The following is a 20,489-nucleotide window of genomic DNA, read 5'->3' on the forward strand; positions in this document are numbered from 1 at the left end:
AAATGCACAAAAATACTAGCAAAACCAAGCATGGGCAGATTTGGTCTTTTCTAATTAGTTATTTCTTTATTTGCTTTGTCATAGAAGGCTCCCCGTTTTTCAGAAATGATTATTTGAGAAGATGTTATTTAAAGTCTTAATTTTTGGTGCTGCAGTTGGGAAAAGGTGCCGTTATTTGATTTCTGTGGTGGAACTCAGTCCAGCATTTGGTGGGAGGAGAGCTAGAGAGCAAGCAGTTCAGAGTCCTGCCTTGGCTACCGTAAAGACAATTACCATAAAGGGCCAGCAATGCTCAATGCTAAAGGCGCAGAGAGCCACCGGGACCATGTTGAAGGACGTGGCTGGGAAGGAGCAGGGAATAACAGGCAGGTTTCAGTGAGAAGGTTCTAACAGTGATATTAGTGCATGCCCTTGGAGCGACCTGTTCAAAAATCTGTGCTAGACAAGTGTGCCTGGAGCGGGCAGCCGTTTGAGAAAAAGCTTCAGAATCTGGGTTGGAGGACGTATCACCTTGCAAGGAACCACCTGAATCCTAGAAAGTTAAATCCTAAAATACCACCTGAATCTCAACCCTCTGTGTTTCTCTTTTGCAGTCTCTGGTCAGTCTTCTTGTCCTCTTCAGCCCTTTCCTGATGTCTCTCCCTTTGTGCCCCAAAACTCTACATTCCCCAATAGTCTGCTCTGGGATCTTTTGTTTTTTGTTTTTTTCCTTTACACTCTTCCCCATGAATCTCATTTATTCCCATACTTTAGTTATCACACCACTTCTGATTCCAGAATCCATACCTTTGCTGAGGAGTCAAATAACTTACCCAGAGTTTCACAGTTAATGAGTAACAGACCAGCATTCCGAACCCCTGGAGTCTAGCTCCAGAACCCACATGTTAACCACTCTGCTAGGCTTCCTCTCTAAGGAACAGTCCCTACCCTTCCCTTTGACGTTCCACCTCTCTCCCCCTTCAACCATTCATTGTGGACAACATAGCCAACACTCCTAGCCTTAGATCCTCATAATCTCTTTTTCTTCAACATCTTCACACTTCAGGCATCAACATCCATTGCCCTCCTGCCGCTAGTCAGAATTGCTCTTCTGAGATTGTAAACTTTTTTAAAAGTTTATTTTTGAGGGAGCGAGCAGGGTGGGGCAGAGGGAGAGGGAGTGAGAGAGACTCCCAAGCAGGCATGATCATCGTGGAGTTGAAGTTGGAGCTCGAACTCCCGAACTGTTGAGATCATGACCTGAGCCGAAACCAAGAGTCGGATGCTTAACTGACTGAGCCATCCAGGCGCCCCTGATGTTGTAAACTTGTATAACCTACCTCTGCTGTGGCCTTTAGCTCTCTTGCTCTCACATTCCCTACACACATGCCGCCCCTTCCCCTTCAGCACCTGGCCACTCCTTCGGTGAATACTTTCAGTCACCTAGAACCTTTGACTTTATGTCCCATCCATTTAGCAAACCTAGCAATGGATTCGTCAAATTCTGTTTCTATAAACATTGAGTAGTTTCGTTTTTATTTACTTATTTTTAATATTGGGCACTTTTAGAGAGAATTGCAGAGCTGTTTGGATTAACACCACTACGTACACCTGGTATTCAACTTGGGCAAAGCCCTCTCATGGCCCACCTGCCCTCTCCTCGGCCCTCATTCCCCCAACCCCACAGGACAGCTTTGTTAAACCTTCGCTAGCCTCCTCATGTGACTCCTCCCCACCCCCCCCCATTCTCAGTCTTAACAACAACACAAATGGCTATTAGACCTTTTCTCCATCTTAAGCCTACAAACTTGTCTTTTTATATACTCATCCTTGCTTCTTTTCCTCTTGTCTATGGAAGAGGTTTTTCTTCTTCCGTCTTAGGTTAATTCTTCCCATGTCCTGTCCTCTCCCACTGCCTTATGAAAATCACCCACTGAATTATTCTTCTCAGCCAAATTTCAACGTTCCCTTCTTATTGGCTCTGTTCACTTGGCATAGAACTACGCTTGCCTCTCCTATAATAAAACACCTCCCTCCATCTTACGTCTTCCTCTAATTATTATTTTATCACTACCTTATTTTTTCAGATAACTTATTTTAAAAAGTTGGACTTTCCCATGGAGCACCTGGGTGGCTCGGTTGAGTGCCGACTCTTGGTTTCAGCTCAGGTCAAGATCCCAGAGGTGTGGGATAGAGCCCCACTTGGGATTCTCTCTCTCCCTCTGCCCCTCTCCCCCACTCAGGTTCTTTCTCTAAAAGACAAAAAGTTGGATTTTCTCATTTTTCTTTTTATTCTTAGCCTACAGAATTCTGCCTTTTCTCATTATACCTCTGGAATAAACTTGCCTAGTTTATCAACACTCTCGTAGGGAAACTCCCTGCAGCATTTTATAATGCTGACCACCTCCTCCTTGAAACTTTCTCCTCTGTGTCCATGAATGAATCTCATTTTTCTCTAGGCTCCCTTTATCGGTTTCTATCTTAGGCTGGCTTCCTCGGAAGAAAATAGAAAAGGATTGTATGCAAGGAGATTATTTGGGAGGTGATTCCAAGAAACACTGGTAGAGAAGTGGGGAGGTGAGTCAGGGAAAGGAAGGCAATATAGGGCATGTTAATGAGCAGGTTACAGCCGTGGGCAACTGGGGCTCAATGCCACTGACAAACCTTTGGGAGACTATGGAATATACACTTTGAAATTGTTCCACCTGAGGAACAATGCCCTGGGATATTTAGCCACTATCTGGTAGGAAGAACTCTTCTTTATCCTCTTAGGTTCAATTTCTGGAGTGTGAATTTAACTGACAACAGACAGATTAACAGGAGAGAAGGTGGGGGGGGGAGTTCATCACGCGCATATGGAAACAAAGGGACTCCCTAAACTGTTAAAGATTACGGTTTATGTACCTAAATTAATAGGGGAGAGGGAGAGGGGAGAAAAGCCTTCTGTGGGAAGAACAAATGGTTTCCAGAGGAACAAACGAGATATGGAAGTTTGTGATAATGTTTGTTTATGCAGGTGCCAGTGATCTCTGTTTTATTTTATTTTATTTTATTTTTCCTCATGGCCATGAAACTTGCCCAGAGAGAGGATCTATGGCAGCCTCACTTCCAGCAGTTTCTGCCTTTTGTGAAATAAGGGAAGCTCCAAGAAGGCTTCTTTCTACATCTGCTGAATCTCAAATTGTCTTTAGTTTAAAATAACCTTCCTACCAACTCTGGGGGTCTGAGTGGGCCCCCACCCCACTCATTCCCTAACATCACTAGTCGAGGGTTCTTCCTGGAGCGTTGATGCCTTGGCAATTCCAGCCTGCCTCAACGGCCGGCACGCTTGCTCCTTCTGGAGGACAAAGACCTTATGCAGACAGTCCAGGTGCAGATGTAGTCAAAAGACCCAGGTGAGGCAGGAAGAGCTACTTCCGCCTTCCTTAGGATTTTTCTCTTCCTCCCCTTGCCTCTCTAATGTCGCTATAATAGAAGGCTCTATCCTCCCATGCTTGCTTTACACACTTTCCATTTTGCGGAGAGAGCTTATCGACTCTCGCCGTTTCAATGACCTAATAATCTGATGTCACTCAAGTCTATATTCCCCGCATCTTTTGGAAACTCTAGACCTGTGCCTACAATACAACTGCCTACTGAGCCTCTTACCTTGGATTGTCCACTGCAATCCCAACACAATGAAAACTGAAGTTACAGTCCCTCAAATCCTCTTCGGTTATTCCTTATCTTGCCCTGCTCTTCTAGAAATCCATTCTTCTCACGCCTACCAGGGATCTTTCTGAAACACCTCTCCTAAGTATGGCCAGGCCCTGTTTTTTAAGTTTATGGACAGAGCAATGAACAGGACAAAGCAGATTGCCTACTTTCGCGTGCTTGAATTCTACAAATACAGAAATAAGAAGAGACACGATCAGTGGTAAGTTCCGCGTGGAGAGGTCAAGAAAGGTCTTGCTGAAGACGTGTCATTTAAGCTCAGAGATGAAAGGCAGAAAGGATACATCTAGAGCAGGAGAAACATTCTGCGCAGAGGGACCCTGCCACTTCCAGCTGAAATTCCTTTAATCGCTTCCCAACGTCTTCAGGATAGAAGTCCAAATTTCTAAGCATGGCAGAGAAGGTCTTCTGGCCTCTTGCCAGTCAGTCACCTTCCTCTTATGTTCTTTACATTACATGCCATCGACTCGTTTAATCCCCACAACCACCCTGTAAGAGAGCTGGTTGAGTTCCTCCGTTAGGTCTTAGGTGTCTCTGTTTTCTGTCACAGCATGAGCAGTGGCTCAAAAGCTGTTCATTAAATGAGCAAGCTGTTGGGCAGAAAGGATAGCTGCTTCCATTTATTCATTTTTAATTTACATCCAAGTTGGTTAGCATATAGCGTGATAACGTTTCCCAGAGTAGATTCCAGTGATTCATCCCCTGTGTATAACACCCAGTGCTCATCCCAACAAGTGTCCTCCTTAATACCCCTTACCCATTTAGCCCATCCCCCCCCCCCCCCCCACAGCCCCTCCAGCAACCCTCAGTTTGTTCTCTGTATTTAAGAGTCTCTTATGTTGGGGCACCTGGGTGGCTCAGTGGGTTGAGCATCCGACTTCAGCTCAGGTCATGATCTCACGATTCGTGAGCCCGAGCCCCGTGTTGGGCTCTGTGCTAACAGCTCCTGGCCTAGAGCCTGTTTCAGATTCTGTGTCTCCCTCTCTCTCTGTGCCTTCCCTGCTCGCACTGTCTGTCTCTGTCTCAAAAATAAACAAACATTAAAAAAAAAGTCTTATGTTTTGTCCCCTCCCTGTTTTTATATTCTTTTTGCTTCCCTTCCCTTATGTTCATCTGTTGTGTATGTTAAATTCCTCATATGAGTGCAGTCTTATGATATTTGTCTTTCTCTAAGTAATTTTGCTTAGCATAATCCCCTCCAGTTTCATCCACATAGTTGCAAATGGCAAGACTTCATTCTTTTTGATTGCCGAGTAATACTCCACTGTATATATAAACCATATCTTCTTTATCCATTCATCTGTCGATGGACATTTGAGCTCTTTCCATACTTTGGCTAATGTTGATAGTGCTGCTATAAACATTGAGGTACATGTGCCCCTTTGAAACAGCATACCTGTATCCCTTGCATATATACCTAGTAGTGCAATTGCTGGGTGCTAGGGTAGTTCTCTTTTTAACTTTTTGAGGAACCTCCATACCATTTTCCAGAGCGGTTGCACCAGCTTGCATTCCCACCAGCAATGCAAAAGAGATCTTCTCTTTCCGCATCCTCGCCAACAAGGATAGCTGCTTCGTAGACTGGTGTGGTCCAACGACAATAAAGTGAGCCCCACATGTAATTTAAAATTTGCTCGGAGCTACATCAGAAAAGTCAAAGAAACAGACGAAACTGTAAGAACATTTTTATTTCCATATCATCAAGTGAACACGACTGAGAAAGGTCTCAATGAGATATTTTGCATCCAAAAACCTTTGCAATCCAGGGCGTGTATCTCACACTTGCATCACCTCTCGGTTCCAACCGGTCACGTTTCAAGGCCTCGACAGCCACATGCCGCTGGTGGCTCCCTCGGAGTCCTTCCCCCAGCAACCCCCTAAGGCCCCTCGTACCTCATTACCCGTTTTATCTTTGCAGCCCTCATGGGCACCTCGGATCCTCTCATTTGCTCACGGGTCACGCCTCCCCCCCCACCCACGTCCCTCTAGGCGAGGCCTCCCCTTGACCTGCGCCCGGTGAACGCGGTGGCGCCCGCGGGTGGCCCGCAGGCCCCCGCCCGGCCCCCCGCCCCCGCCTCTGCCGCCGCGGCGCGCCCTCCCCCCACCCCCGGCCCGGCCCCGGGAGCTCGGGCCCGAGTCGTGGACGTGACTGGGAGGAGTCTGCCCGCCTCGGGTTTCCGTGCTCGGCCGCGGCCATGGCGGAGCCCACGGTGTGCTCCTTCCTCACCAAGGTGCTGTGCGCCAACGGCGGCCGCATGTTCCTGCGGGACCTGCGCGGCCACGTGGAGCTCTCGGAGGCCCGGCTCCGGGACGTGCTGCGCCAGGCCGGGCCCGACCGCTTCCTGCTGCAGGAGGTGGAGATGAGGGAGGGCCTCTGGGACGCCGAGGCCGAGGCGGCGGCCGGCGCGGGCGGCGCGGGCGCCGGCCCTTGCGCCTGGCGGGTGGTGGCCGTGTCCTCCGCGCGCCTCTGCGCCCGCTACCAGCGCGGCGAGTGCCAGGCCTGCGACCAGCTGCACCTCTGCCGCCGCCACATGCTGGGCAAGTGCCCGAACCGCGACTGCTGGTGAGGCGGGCGGCGGGGGAGCGGGGCCCCGGGGGAAGGAGAAAAGGGATCGCGCGTTCGGGGGGTGCGCCCCACCCCGCCGTCGGAGGGCGGAAGGGAAGGCCCGGGAAGGGGCCCCCGCGGCGTCCTCGGGGGTGGGGGAGGGGGGCTCCCCTGCGTTTCCAGCTCCCGCGCGGAGCGAGGCCCGAAGTCGTCCCGATCGGTCGGGATTTCTTCACCGCTGCTCGCCCCCCGGAGTCCAGCCCCTGCCCGCGGAAACCTTCGCGGCGCGGCCGCGGGAAATCCGGACTGGGACTTTTGAGTTCGTTTACTGCGGTGGTCCTACTGGGGGGCTTTTGCGGACCTATGAGGTCCTCGGACCCTTTATCGAGAGTGCCCTTCCTTTCTTTGCACGTAACCTCAAAGTTTTACCCAAGTGAGTCGGTGCTCACCGGGTTTAGAAAGCCCGATCTGGAATGACCCCCAGGAAACCGAGGGCGGTGTTCTGAGGCCTCTGGTCATCCTTGGTTCACTCAGGCTCCCCAAAGCGGGGTCGGGGGCACACTTCACTCCCAACGTCGGTGGGCTGTGCGGGGTGGGCAGCTGTTCGGGGTGGAGAAGTACGGTCAGTCACCTTCCGGCCAACAACAGAAGGCATCGAGGCAGGTGACTGGGGCAGGGGGTGCCTTTGGCTGGCTTTCAGGCATCCCGATTTAAAATGCAAGTGACCTTGGGAGGAGAGTGGCTTCCACTCGGCTTTTTTATTATTAGTGCTGGCTTTATTAGCTGTGGTGTATCTTTGGGTTCAGGGAAAATTGTTTAACTTCACACGTGAGTCGAAGGCCAGGAATTTGGCGGACTGGCCCCTTCACCTGGGCCTCTGATCCAGAGCTCTGTGTTCTCCTAGGTCTACCTGTACCCTTTCCCATGATATCCACACACCCGTCAACATCCAAGTTCTGAAAAACCATGGGCTTTTTGGCCTCAACGAGGCCCAGCTTCGGATCCTGCTTTTACAGAATGACCCGTGCCTTTTACCAGAGGTGAGTTACCAAGAACTCACCCTCATATTGAATGCATGATGAAGGAGATCGAGAACATCAAAAGTCACCTTGTAGAGGTCAGGTGTATGGGTGGAGGTTATGGTGCAGTGCTGACCTTTATGCAGTCTCTGTGATTTTAGGCTTTGATCCACAAGGAGTGATGGATGCGTGTGGTAAAGAAATAACGAAAATGGCTACTAGTTTATTTTATTTTTATTTTTTTGAGAGAGATAGAGAGCAAGTAGGGGAGGGGCAGAGAGAGAGACAGAGACAGAGACAGAGAGTCCCAAGCAGGCTCTGCGCCATTTGAGAGATCTCAAACTCACGAACTCAGAGATCATGACCTGAGCTGAAACCAGGAGTTGGAGGCTCCAACTGAGCCACCCAGGCGCTCTTACCCACTAGTTTTTTGATTGCTTACTGAAGGCTAAGTCATTCACATATCTTAGCTCATTAATAACGTGTCCCCGTTTTACAGGTGAGGAAACTGAGACTCAGCTACATTAACTTGCTCAAGGTCACATAGTACATAGCAGATTTAAGTTTACGTCTGTCTATGAAGCCTGTGTTTTGTGAATTGCCTGTTTATGCTTTTGCCTATTTTTCTGTTGAGGCATTTGTTTTCCTATTAATTGATAAGGTGTCTTTTTTTTTAAGTTTATTTATGGGGGGGGGGTTGTATAAGTGGAGAAGAGGCAGAGAGAGAGAGGGAGAGAGGGAGAGAGAGAAAGGATCCCAAGCAGCCTCCATGCTTTCAGTGCAGAGCCCAGCTTGAGGCTCGAACTCACGAAACTATGAGATCATGACCTGAGCTGAATCATGAGTCAGACATTTAACCGACTGAACCACCCAGGCGCCCCTATTAGATGTCTGTAATGATACAGGTCCCTTTTGTGGTCACGTTTGTTGAAAGTATCCTCCCCCATTTACTTTCTTGGGGCTTTAGATACCAACTTTAATTGCTTTGAAATGATTTAGTTCCAAATGTTTAACCAGTGCCCATTAGAACTGCTGTCATGGTGAAATTAGCATATTTGTATCTGTTTAGCTATACACAAAGACTTTTTGAAAACAAAACAGTTGGAATCCCCAAAGAAAATATTACAAGAGCCCACCAGTGAAAAGTAGAATTTTCTACTCTAGCACTGATGCTGTCGTAGACATTCAAGTTGCCAGAAGAGGGGTGGGGTGGGAAGAAGGGGGGATGTTGGGAAACCGGAGGGTGGTTTGTGAGTGTGGTGCCCCGTTAATGCTAAGGTAGTTCAGGGTCGAGAAGGGAAGGAAGTCACAAGTTTGGAGGTATGAGCTGGAGCCTTTGGTGAGATGGCAAAGGCCGCCCTCAAGGCAGTAGAATCTGTATGTGGAAGGCAGCACTGGAGTCGGCCTTAGCCACGGGGTTTATTCTTGGCATCCACATCTCCATTCTCACTTCTTTGGGCTTTGAAGCCAGACTTGATCAGTCATGGTTATAAGCTAGATACATTCCAACGATGTTGCCAAAAGGACCCGGAGCCGCAGCTGGAGCAGGTTATTGGCAGGAAGGGAGAAGAGAATGGCAGTAACGGGGGTCCAGTCCAGTCCTTCCTCTCTGAGAGAGAAGGGTTGGCGACGCTTCCAGTTACCTTTTAGTTAAAAAAAGAATTTTTTTTAATGTTTATTTATTTTTGAGAGAGAGAGAGGGAGACACAGAATCCGAAGCAGGCTCCAGGCTCTGAGCTGTCAGCACAGAGCCCGACGCGGGACTCAAACCCACGAGCTGTGAGATCATGACCTGAGCTGAAGTCGGATTCTCAACCTACTGAGCCATCCAGGCGCCCCAACCTTTTAGTTTTTACGATATTGTTTGACTTACAGATGTTTAACATTGTTACATTATTGAACTTATTGAGCCCGTTTCCTTGTGGCTTATGCCTGCTCTCCTGGGTCCAGTCTCGTCTTGTCATACCCGACTACCGCAGTGTTTTGTGAGCAGCCAGTGGGCTGGCTGCACTTGGGACAGGAGCCCACCCCTGGTCCTGTCACCCAGCACTGGAGGTATGTATCCTGTGACACGCAGCATGGCCACTTTGGTAGCGGGGACCACGGAGGAATCAGGAATGGTGCCCCACATCTCTTGTATGGAAATGGCTATGACCCCTTTCCACCACTCTCCTAAAGACACAGTACACAGGAACAGATACATCACGTAATAAAAAGACGATAGGGACAAACATTGTGATCTTATGGTTATAATGATAACTATATTTTTGGTCTTCATCCTCATTCCCGACATAGAGCTCCTAAAACCCTTGGAATTTCCCACATGATGAGAGCTCTAAAGGTGTCTGTTGTTAAGTGATTTTTGGAAAGCCCTTTGGTAACCTAAGGACGGGAGCTGGTTGTCAGGAGAACAACTTTTTTTTTTCCCAACACTTTTTTTTTAACTTTATTTATTTATTTTGAGAGAGAGAGAGAGAGAGAGAGAGAGAGAGATTGTGTGAACAGAGGAGGGGCAGAGAGGGAGAGGGAGAGAGAGGTTCCCAAGAAGGCTCCGTGCTATTAGCGCGGAGCTCAGCCCCATGAACTGTGACATCATGACCTGAGCCGAGACCAAGAGTCGCATGCTTAACCATCTGAGCCCCCTAGGCGCCCTGAGAGTTGTAACTTTTATCCCCTCCCCCTCACTCTTCCACCCCCTGGGAAGGCAGAGGGGCCTAGGGATGGAGTTCATTTACCAGTGGCCCATGATGTAATCGATCATGCCTGTGTTATGAAGTTTCCATAAAAACCCAAAAGGACAGACCTCCGGACAGCGTGCAGGGTGGTGAGCACGCGGAGGGTGCTGGGAGAGTGAGGCCCCAGGAGAGGGTATGGAAGCTCCACACCTTTTCTCCCCTCACCTCTCCGCATGTGGCTCTTCTACCTGCGTGTTCCCGGGTTATATCATTTTATAATAAAGTGGTCATCTGACTCCTGTGAGCTGTTCTGGCACATTAACTGGAGGAGGAGGTGGCGATGACCTTTATAGCAGTTCAGGCAGCAACAGATGGGCATTTGAAGTGGGGCAGCCTCGTGAGACTGAGCCCTTAACCTGTGGGATCTGCCGCTATGTCCGGGTAGACAGTATTCGGGGGGAGTTCAAATCTGTGGGACATCTGGTCATTGTCCTCTGAGAATTACTTGGTGGTGTTGAAAGAAACACACATTGGAAATACGTACAATGTGATACTAATACATTTGAAAACTTCAATGAAGTGGACACATTTCTAGAAAAAAATATGACTCATCCAAATGGTTTCAGGTTGCCTGGGTGGCTCCATCGGTTGAGCGTCTGACTCTTGATTTCCACTCAGGTCATGATCTCACTGTTCGTGGGTTCAAGCCCTGCATCAGGCTCTGCACTGACAGTGTGGAGCCTGCTTGGGACTCTCTGTCTCTTTCCCTCTCTCTCTCTGCCCCTCGCCTGATCACTTTATTTCCCTCAAAAATAATAAATAGGGCACCTGGGTGGCTCAGTCGGTTAAGTGTCTGACTTCAGCTCAGGTCGTGATCTTGTGGTTCATGAGTTCAAGTCCCACGTTGGGCTCTGTGCTGACAGCTCGGAGCCTGGAGCCTGCTTCAGATTCTGTGTCTCCCTCTCTCTCTCTCACACTCTATCTCCCTCTCAAAAATAAATAAACATTAAACTAATAATAATAAATAAACATTAAAAAACTGTTTTAAGAAAATACAGAAAGCCAGAATAGTGTTTATTTTTGAACAACAAAAGCATTAAGATAAAAAAGTTAGGAGTGCCTGAGTGGCTCAGTCAGTTAAGTGACTGACTGTTGATTTTGGCTCAGGTCGTGATCTCAGTTTGTGAGATCGAGCTCCGAGTTGGGCCCTGTGCAGCACAGAGCGTACTGGGGATTCATTGTCTCCCTCTCTCTGTGCCCCCCCAAATAAATAAATAAATAAACATTTTTTAAAAAAAGATAAACAATTTAAAATCGCACGGAACCACATATTAGTTAAAAAGTCTTCTAGAAGAAACCATGAGGCTTGGGGCGCCTGGGTGGCTCAGTCATTTAAGTGGCCGACTTCGGCTCAGGTCATGATCTCGCGGTCCGTGAGTTTGAGCCCCGTGTCGGGCTCTGTGCTGACAGCTCAGAGCCTGGAGCCTGTTTCAGATTCTGTGTGTCCCTCTCTCTGACCCTCCCCTGTTCATGCTCTGTCTCTCCCTGTCTCAAAAAGAAATAAAAACGTTAAAAAAAATTTTTTAAGAAAACACGAGGCTCATACAGTTTTATTGTTGAGCTCTATCAAATCTTTAAGGAATATTTTTATTTTGAGGCTAGGTGTAGGATCTCTTTTTCTTCATCTCCTATACATCCCTGAACCAGTGTCATACTGTTTAGTTAGTTTATATTTTAACATATGATGGCCCAAGTCTCGGCTGATCACGCTTCTTTTGCGGAAATGTTTTCTCAGGGTGCCTGGCTGGCTCAGTCAGTGGAGCGTGTGACTCTTGGTCTCAGGGTTGTGCGTTCGAGCCCCACGTTGGGTGTAGAAATGACTTAAAAACTAAAATCGTAAAAATAATTTTTTTTTTTCTTTCACCAACTGCCGTAAATGACAGTGCAACCAAACGTGTCAAGTGTTGCTCCATTTCTGTGCCAGGTGTGTTTGCTGTACAACAGAGGGGAAGCGCTGCATGGCTACTGCAACATGAAGGAGATGTGCAACAAGTTTCACGTGTGCAAGTCCTTTGTCAGAGGGGAGTGCAGACTTCAGAAATGCAAACGGTCCCATCAGCTCATTCATGCCGCAGCCCTGAAGCTGCTGCAGGACCAAGGACTGAGTGTCCCAAGTGTCGTTAATTTTCAGATAATCTCTACCTACAAGCATATGAAGCTGCACAAGGTGCTTGAAAGGCAAGGTGAGAATAGCAGAGGGAGAACACTACCGACACATAGTTTTGACCAGAAAGTGAGTCTGGGCGGGGGACAGCACCTCACGTTGTAAGTTTTGCTCTATCCTCGGGGAAACCGGACCAATATTTTCTGATGTTTTCTGATGGAGAACTATGGTTCTTCTTCTTTTTTTTTTTTTTTTTTTTTTTTTTAATTTTGTCTTAAACTTTACTTACTTGTTTTGAGAGAGACAGAGACAGCAGGTGCAGGGGAGAGGCAGAGAGAGAGAATCCTAAGCATGCGCTGTCAGCACAGAGCCCGATGCGGGGCTCCAAGTCACTAAACCTTGAGATCATGACCTGAGCTGAAACCAAGAATTGGACGCGTAACCGTCTGAGCCACCCAGGTGCCCCTAGAACTGTGGTTCTAAAAGGAAGGAAGGGATAGAGTTTACTTTCTGCACCGCCGGCTAATAACATCTGCCCAAGGGTTTGAGCAGTGTGCCTCCTCACTAAGCTGGGGGCCAGGAAGTAGGTACAACTGTCCTCACAGCTTGGTTAGGAAGAAAGAGGAAGGAGGTGGGCCAGTGGCCTAGAAAGGGAAAGAAAACACAGGAATGGATTTCTTTATTAAATTTGAATTAAAGTGTTTTCTTTTTCTTTCTTTACTTTTGCTGAGGTAGTAAACATACAACGTTGTATTAGTTTCAGAGGTACATATTTCGATATTTGTATACACAGCAGAAATGATCGCAGCTAAGTGTAGGTAACATCTGTCATCATACATAGTTACAAAGTTTGTTTTCCTGTGATGAGAACTTGTAAGAAAGTATGTTCTTTTTAGTTATTAAGAAATTTTAACCGTATTACATAAAAATTTAGAAAGTAGAGAGTAGAGATATAAATTGCATGATTCCACTCACTCCATCCACAATGATTGTTACCATTTATTTTGCAGGGCCGTCCCTCCTGTTACTATACAAATTCCAGTCTAGTTGTGCTCGAAGTATGCATTAGTATCTTAAAATTTTCACTTTATCAAGAATCATAAATATTTTCCCATGTTGCTGCATAGTCTACCGTTAAAAAATGGGTCTACAAAGTGTGGTTTGGTGTACTTTTAACTACAGTGCATTCAGGTTACTTATTCTATTCGATTTGTTTATAGTTGAAAATCAGTTTCAGTGGGTGATAGGCTTAGGAGAATTGCCAAATTTGGGAAAACCAAACCAGCAAAGTCAGAGTCTCCAAACTATTGATACGGAGTTTTCTTTTCTTTTCCTTCTTCTTTTGAAATGCTTATTTATTTTTGAGAGAGAGAGGTGGGGGGAGGGGCAGAAAGAGAGGGGAACAGAGGATCTGAAATGGGCTCCATGCTGATGGCTGCTTAGCAGACTGGGCCACCCGGGTGCTTCTTGATACGGGGTTTTCTTCTGTTGGGATGGTCGTGGCCGACTTCCTGAGCGGGTGGTTTGAAGGTAGTGTTGGAGGCTGTCTAGGGAAGCCTGAATGATGGCGGGGATCTTCTAGGCCAGGTAAAGGGCCTGTCATCACCCTCATCTGGTCTTGTTTAGTGGGTCTCTCCTAACTATGAACTTGTGTGTGTGTGTGTGTGTGTGTGTGTGTGTGTGTGTGTGTGTGTGTGTGAAATAAATCTAGAAAACACAAACTCTCCAAATCCAGAGCAGTGTTGGGACTTTTGGCTGGGATCTGATCTGCTGGGCCGATGCTCCCAACACAAAATGAAATGGAGAGCGATAAAAGAGGTGTCCCAGGAAAGCTCATCTCTTCGTCTTCTTTTTAGGGAATTCAGCTTCTGCTGAGTGTTCCCAGGGCCTTGAGGAACCAGGAGTACACGTAGCCGGCGCTCCAGAGGCCAGCCCTCTGGTGCCCGGCCCCGCTCAGTCAGCCAAGAAACCACATGCAGGTAAACCTTAAAGGGCGTCAGTGAAAGAAGAAGCGTGTCCAACTAGAAGGTCTGAAAACAAAGCTTCTGTTGAGCTTAATTTGTAAGCTCATTCATTTCATCATTTTCCAGTCACGGTCGTAGTAGTACCTACCTCACAAGTTGTAAAATCAAAGAGGACGGTGGTCGGGGATGTGGTTGGACGCTGAGCAGGCAGAGAGGATAGGACGTGAGTATGGTTGGGGTCGGTCCAGCGTGCACCGTGAAGATGGCCCATCCTGCCCGAAGTCCCCAAGAGCTTTCCCCAGGCCGGCGGGAGCTCCAAAAGGAGTGGGTTCTGCTGACTTGCTCTGTGACCCACCCAGGGTTTTTCCTATGCGCCCATATACACAGTTTACATAGTGGTAGTTCTAGAATACGTACGCTTTGTACTCTTGTTTTTTCTTAAAGTTTCATAAGCACCTTTCCCTATTCGCATTTTATCACGTATAATCATTTGAATGCACGGATACACGAACAGATGATCGCTTACTTCACTGTTTCCCTTATTCTGGGATATTTCAATTCTTTCTCACAAATTTTGAATAGGACTCTTAAAATCCTTACCATACTGAATTTTTAAATTTCTTCTTTTGCTTAGGCTTGTAGGTGCTAAAGGATACTGTCTTTTTGGTTTGCGTTTCTTTAAGTATATGCAAGTGAGTATTTTCCTGTGTGTGTTTTCTGTATGTCTTATACGGTGCGTTTCGTGTTTGCCCTTCAGTTCCTGGGGCCCTCCTCTGTGCTGATATGGCATGGCTTTCGATGAGGTTCCTTGATTTTCACGAGAGGATATCACTTGTACCGTGCTCATATGATACCCACCTCTGTGGATCCGTCCTCAGCCAGTACCATAGCTTTATAACTTTTGAGTGCTCACCAAAGATCTCTACCTCACTCTGTCCACTCTTCGTTTTTTATTACATTTCTTTGCCAAAGCTGCATTGCTACCGTTTAAACAGTATGTTGTTCCTCTGTTCCTCAAAGTCGTATCCGTTCTTTCTGTGGATCAGGAGAGACCATCAGAAACCTATGTACCTCACCCATTTCCCGTTGCCTTTATCTCCCTTCTCCACCCCGGCCAGCTTCCTTCATCCAGTTAAGCTCAGATGTTTGGTTCTTTGTTTTCATTGAGGGGTACAGAGAAGCAGCATCATGAAATCTTTCTCTGGGTTTCCTGTTGTGATATCCCCAAATGTCAGTGTGTAAAGTTTTGTTGGTTTGTTTTTAAGTTTAACTTTCCTGCGGTAACACCTTTGAGAAATAGGGACAAGGGTAGTGAGTTTTTCATAAAGCTGAATTAATTTAGTTTAGAAGCATGTTTTATCATGAAATGCTGTCTTCTCTATTGGGGAAGGTGTGCAGAAACATCCTTTTCAGAGTGAGAAATTGCTGTGTTTTCTCCTCATGGACAATAAGAGTCACGCGGTTAATCTTTTCACTTTGGTTGTCCACAGCAGTATTTCTGAAAGCCCTTCTGTTCTGCATACCTTGTTTCCTTCTTCCTAGTTCTGATTTTTCCTGGTGCTATTTTTTTTACAAAATTATTTTTACATTTTATTATTATTATTTACATTTTATCCTTTCACTATGTGTATTTTTGCTATAAGCCATCTAAAATTCTTTTTTAATTTTTCATTAAATTTTTTTAGCCATCTTAAATTCTTAATGGAAAGTGTAGGGTATGTATGTATATCCTGTCTATTAAGAGACTTGGTGGACTTTTACAGTATTGTGTTTTTTTTATACATCTTCTAATTATGCTTTTATGTGCAGTTATTAGCCCTCTGTAATCTCTGTTACAATATTTTATGTACAGTAAATACATAGAGAATGTATAATATTCCCTTTAAAGCTTAGCTCTGTTAGTATTCATTCTGTAAAGATATTTTATATAATTATACTTGACCCTCATTTCCAGCTCATGATTCAGCTGTTGGAAAGTTACTACAGGAGAATTGGAGATGATTTTTCTTTGGTCATTTATCAGGGCGTATGAGGGAGGTGCACATCCATAGGCCCCACAAATTCAACATAACCTAGGTTAAATATTAACTTTCCTATAGACTCGTCCCTTCTTTGGTTTCTTTATTTTTGGAGTATCAACTAACTACCAACTTAAAGCAAAACCCTACAAATTGTTCTCATACTCGTCTTTCTCCTGGTTCCTTATGTCAGACTGGTTACCCAGTGTTGGAGATTAGTTTCCCTTCAGAACTCTCAAGTTTTTGTCCTCCTCTGCCTCTTTCTTTCCATCCCCTACACACAGCCTTGTTTCCAATCCTCATCAGCTCTTGTTCTTATGCCACAGATGTAGGACTCCTTGGTCTTCCAGTTCTGTCTTGTGAGAGTATTTATATAGAAGGTGCGAGGTGGCCCCCTGCTTTCCTTCAGTGATGGCAGTCCCATTTTAATTTTTCATACAACAGGCTTTTGTGGATTTCATTGGTCTCCTTACCACCTTCTACCCACCCCACCATCCCCAAGCCTTCCACCCTGTGCCCAGCTGGGCTTTTGAAATGCAGATCTAATCACATGCTATCTTTTGCCATAACCTTCATTGGTCCCCACAATGCAAGGTAGGAGTCATAAACTCAAATGCCTTCTTGGATGAGACAGGTGACCTAAATGGATGATGTGAGCTGGCTGTAAGAGAAATGGGGGGAGAGAGGACGTGTCGTAGCAAGTTGCCCATCTGAGGGGGTACCTGCCTCTCATACCCATGTGGGCGTGCAGACCCAGGCTGTCATGTTGTCCAACTAGTCGAAAGAAGCCAGATCCAGATTTTATGATACATTTTCAGGTTTTTAAATATTGGGCTTTGACTGAGTTTTGAAAATGCAGACCAATATTGTGTGTACTGACCTACTTGTAATTTTTGGAATGTGCCATTTTATTTTATGACTCTCTGTTTGTAAAGGATGTTCCTGTTAAGTGCCAATCCTTCCCTCTTCCTGCCTTGAAACCTGGCAAAACCAGATTCTTTAAAATGCTAGTCTTTCCTGACCCCAAGAGAGGCCATTCTCTTAGCATTCTCAAAGTTCTCGCGTAGCACTTGCTTTGCCAGGCTTTCTGCTTTTACTCCCTAGCTTTGAGCCAAAACAAAACCGTAATTTCTTCTTTTTGGACACTTCGCAGTGAAGAAGTATTTTTTGTCATGTAATGAATCAAACTCTGTGTTTGAATCCATGGAATCTGTATGATACTGGTCTTCGTTGTTCTTTTTTGCCCCCACATATATATTTTTAATTTTCAAAAAGTCCTTTTTCCCCTAAGGAATGTGTTATTTAAGGTAAACATCTTTTTGGTGCTTCATTTGGAATCATCAAGGTCTAAAATGAACTGTTTCAGACTTATGCTTATGACACTAATTCCTCCCATCAAAGAATTAAGTCGCTTCCTTACTGATGGGTTCCTTGATTTCTCTCGTGATAATTTGTTCTTGGTTTTATCTAGGCCTTATATATCCCTTATTACATTAATTTTTTCTTAGCTAAATACATCTGTATTGCTACTCAGTATGGGAATCTCTGTCATTAGAATGCTATTAATTTTTTAAATATTTGTCTTTTGTTGAATTATCTTTGTTCTACCAGTGTTAGGTGGCCTTTTTGTTTCTTCCAAATGTAAAACCATAGCTGCAAAAAAGACATATTTGTCTTTTCTTATGTATTTCTGTTTTGCTTTGTGTTAAATAAAATTGTGTTAAAATCTAAATTTTGATGTTTCTTCATTACATATGAAGTTTATTGTTGGCTTTAAACAAATGTTCTCTATTTAATAAGGGAAAAAACATTTATTGTTGGAAGCTTTTAGTAAGAATTGGTATCTTTGTATAATCATATAATTTTTATCATTTAACCACCTAACATGATTATGTTACTGGTTTTACTATATTAAAACCTCCTTAAATTCTGAGTAACTCTGTTATGACATATGTTCTTTTAATGTATTTCTTTTCACTATTTGGTAATTTTTATTATAATTATATACATCTATACGTTCATAAATAAAATTGATTTATATTTTATATGTGTATGCAATTTCCTTTTTATTTTTATTGCTATATGCTCAAAGTATGTTTATTCTAAGCGCTGTTTTGAGTTTTGTTCATTGATTTGGAATGTCATTATTATTTAAAAAAATTTTTCCCCAGCTTTATTGGGATATTATTGACATATAACACTGTATAAGTTTAAGGTGTATGAGATGATGATTTGATACATGTATATAATTGTGAAATGATTACCACACTAAGGTTAGTTAACACATCCATCACCTCATATTCATTATTATTTGTAAAATAACGTATTACTCTATCATTGAATTTCCCTATTATTATTTAGGAATATTTTTCCAAGAGATTTGTTGGAAAATAAAGTATTATATCATTGTAGAAATTTGGCAGAATACAGGAATGTATTCAGAAGGAAGTAATCATCACTCATAATACCATTGTGTAGTGCTGTTCTAAGTTCTTTAGATATACTACCCTGTTTAATGATCAAAACACAGATGAGTTAAATCAGTACTGCCCTGACCCAGGCAAGAGAGGACCCTGCCTTGGGCCTCTGCTTTAAAAGGTTTTCTCTGCTTACGATTTATACCACTCAGGCCCCACGGAAATGCTTCTCCACATCTCTTATCCTACGTCCTCAACACAAAACATGATTGCTTGTGAACTCTGTGCAGGTCTGTGGGCTGAACCACTGTCATCATTGGAAACAGATATAGTTTCAGACTTTGTGGAGGGCTTCTGTGGTGGAAACGTGTGGGAAGTAAAAACGAATCAACCTGTCAAGGCCTGCCTTTTGGATTGCCTAGATATTATAGATCCTTGCCTTTTGGATTGCCTGGATACTGTAGGTCCTTGCACAATCAGTGGTTTCCAGTTTCCATTTCCCTTCCTCTTTGTCTTCTGATCAGTAGCTCTGGGCATACCTGCAGTTGTGTGGTATTTACTGCAAGTACACATGGCAGCTGGGGAACATTTTTGCACTATTAACCAATTCACATTACTCTTCAATATTTATAGGAGAAGTTTTCCATGTGACATGCGAGAGGCAGGATTCAATTTCTTCCATTAGCAAGTACATGCACATTGAAGGTGGTAATGAATATATGGTTTTATGTCTTGTTTTTTACAGAAATATTCTTGATTTACTTAAATTTTCAAAAGTTCGGGGTGCCTGGGTGGCTCAGTTGGTTGAACGTCGAACTCTTGGTTTCGGCTCAGGTCATGATCTGATAGTTTGTGGGATTGCGTACCGCGTTGTTGGGCTCCAAGCTGACAGCGTGGAGCCTGCTTGGGCTTCTCTCTCTCTCCCCTTTTCTCTTTCTCTCCCTCCCTCCCCCACATGTATGCTCTCTCCCTCTCTCAAAATAAGTAAGCTTTTAAGAAATTAAAAAAAAATATTCTTGATTTACTTAAATTTTCAAAAAATTAAATGTGGAGTTGCACTTCAGTTCAGGATGTGGGAAGTCACAAGAAGAATCAGATAACCTACAAAATCGTAACTTTTCTCAAGCTTGGTCATAAGTCAAGAGTAAGAGACTGGTCATAAATCTCAGCAAAACTAAAAGGCAACCGACAGAATGGGAGAAGATATTTGAAAGCGACATATCCGATAAAGGGTTAGTATCCAAAATCTATAAAGAACTTATCAAACTCAACACCTAAAAAACAAATAATCCAGTGAAGAAATGGGCAAAAGACATGACACTTCTCCAAAGAAGACATCCAGATGGCCAACTGACACATGAAAAAATGCTCAACACCACTCATCATCTGGGAAATACAAATCCAAACCACAATGAGATACAACCTCACACCAGTCAGAACGGCTAAAATTAACAACTCAAGCAACAACAGATGTTGGTGAGGATGTAGAGAAAGAGGATCTCTTTTGCACTGCTGGTAGGAATGCAAACTGGCGCAGCCACTCTGGAAAACAGTATGGAGGGTTCTCGAAAAATTAAAAATAGAACTACCCTATGACCCAGCAATTGCACTGCTAGTTATTTATCCAAGGGACACAAGTATGCTGTTTCCAAGGGGCACACGCACCCCCATGTTTTTACCAGCACTATCGACAATAGCCAAAGTATGAAAAGAGCCCAGATGTCCATCAATACATGTGTGGATAAAGAAGTGACATACATATATATATATATATATATATATATATATATATATATATATATATAAAATGGAGTATTACTCGGCAATCAAAAAGTATGAAATCTTGCCATTTGCAACTACGTGGATGGCACTAGAGGGTATTATGCTAAGCGAAATGAGTTGGAGAAAGACATATCATATGACTTCACTCATGAGGACTTTAAGTTACGAAACAGATGAACATAAGGGAAGCAAAAATAACATAAAACAGGGAG

The 20,489-nt window shown here is 44.6% G+C and overlaps 1 protein-coding gene across 1 annotated transcript; it reads left to right on the forward strand.

Moving 5' to 3' along the window:
* Positions 1–5,811: 5,811 nt before the first annotated feature.
* ZC3HAV1L (zinc finger CCCH-type containing, antiviral 1 like) lies at positions 5,812–18,131 on the forward strand. The gene is made up of 4 exons (XM_027075564.2): positions 5,812–6,256; positions 7,143–7,278; positions 11,917–12,175; positions 13,953–18,131. The coding sequence occupies exons 1-4, from the start codon at positions 5,889–5,891 to the stop codon at positions 14,084–14,086; spliced, it is 897 nt and encodes a 298-aa protein (XP_026931365.1). The 5' UTR covers positions 5,812–5,888; the 3' UTR covers positions 14,087–18,131.
* Positions 18,132–20,489: the final 2,358 nt, after the last annotated feature.

Source organism: Acinonyx jubatus, chromosome A2, assembly GCF_027475565.1.
Source record: "Acinonyx jubatus isolate Ajub_Pintada_27869175 chromosome A2, VMU_Ajub_asm_v1.0, whole genome shotgun sequence".
Taxonomy (NCBI): domain Eukaryota; kingdom Metazoa; phylum Chordata; class Mammalia; order Carnivora; family Felidae; genus Acinonyx; species Acinonyx jubatus.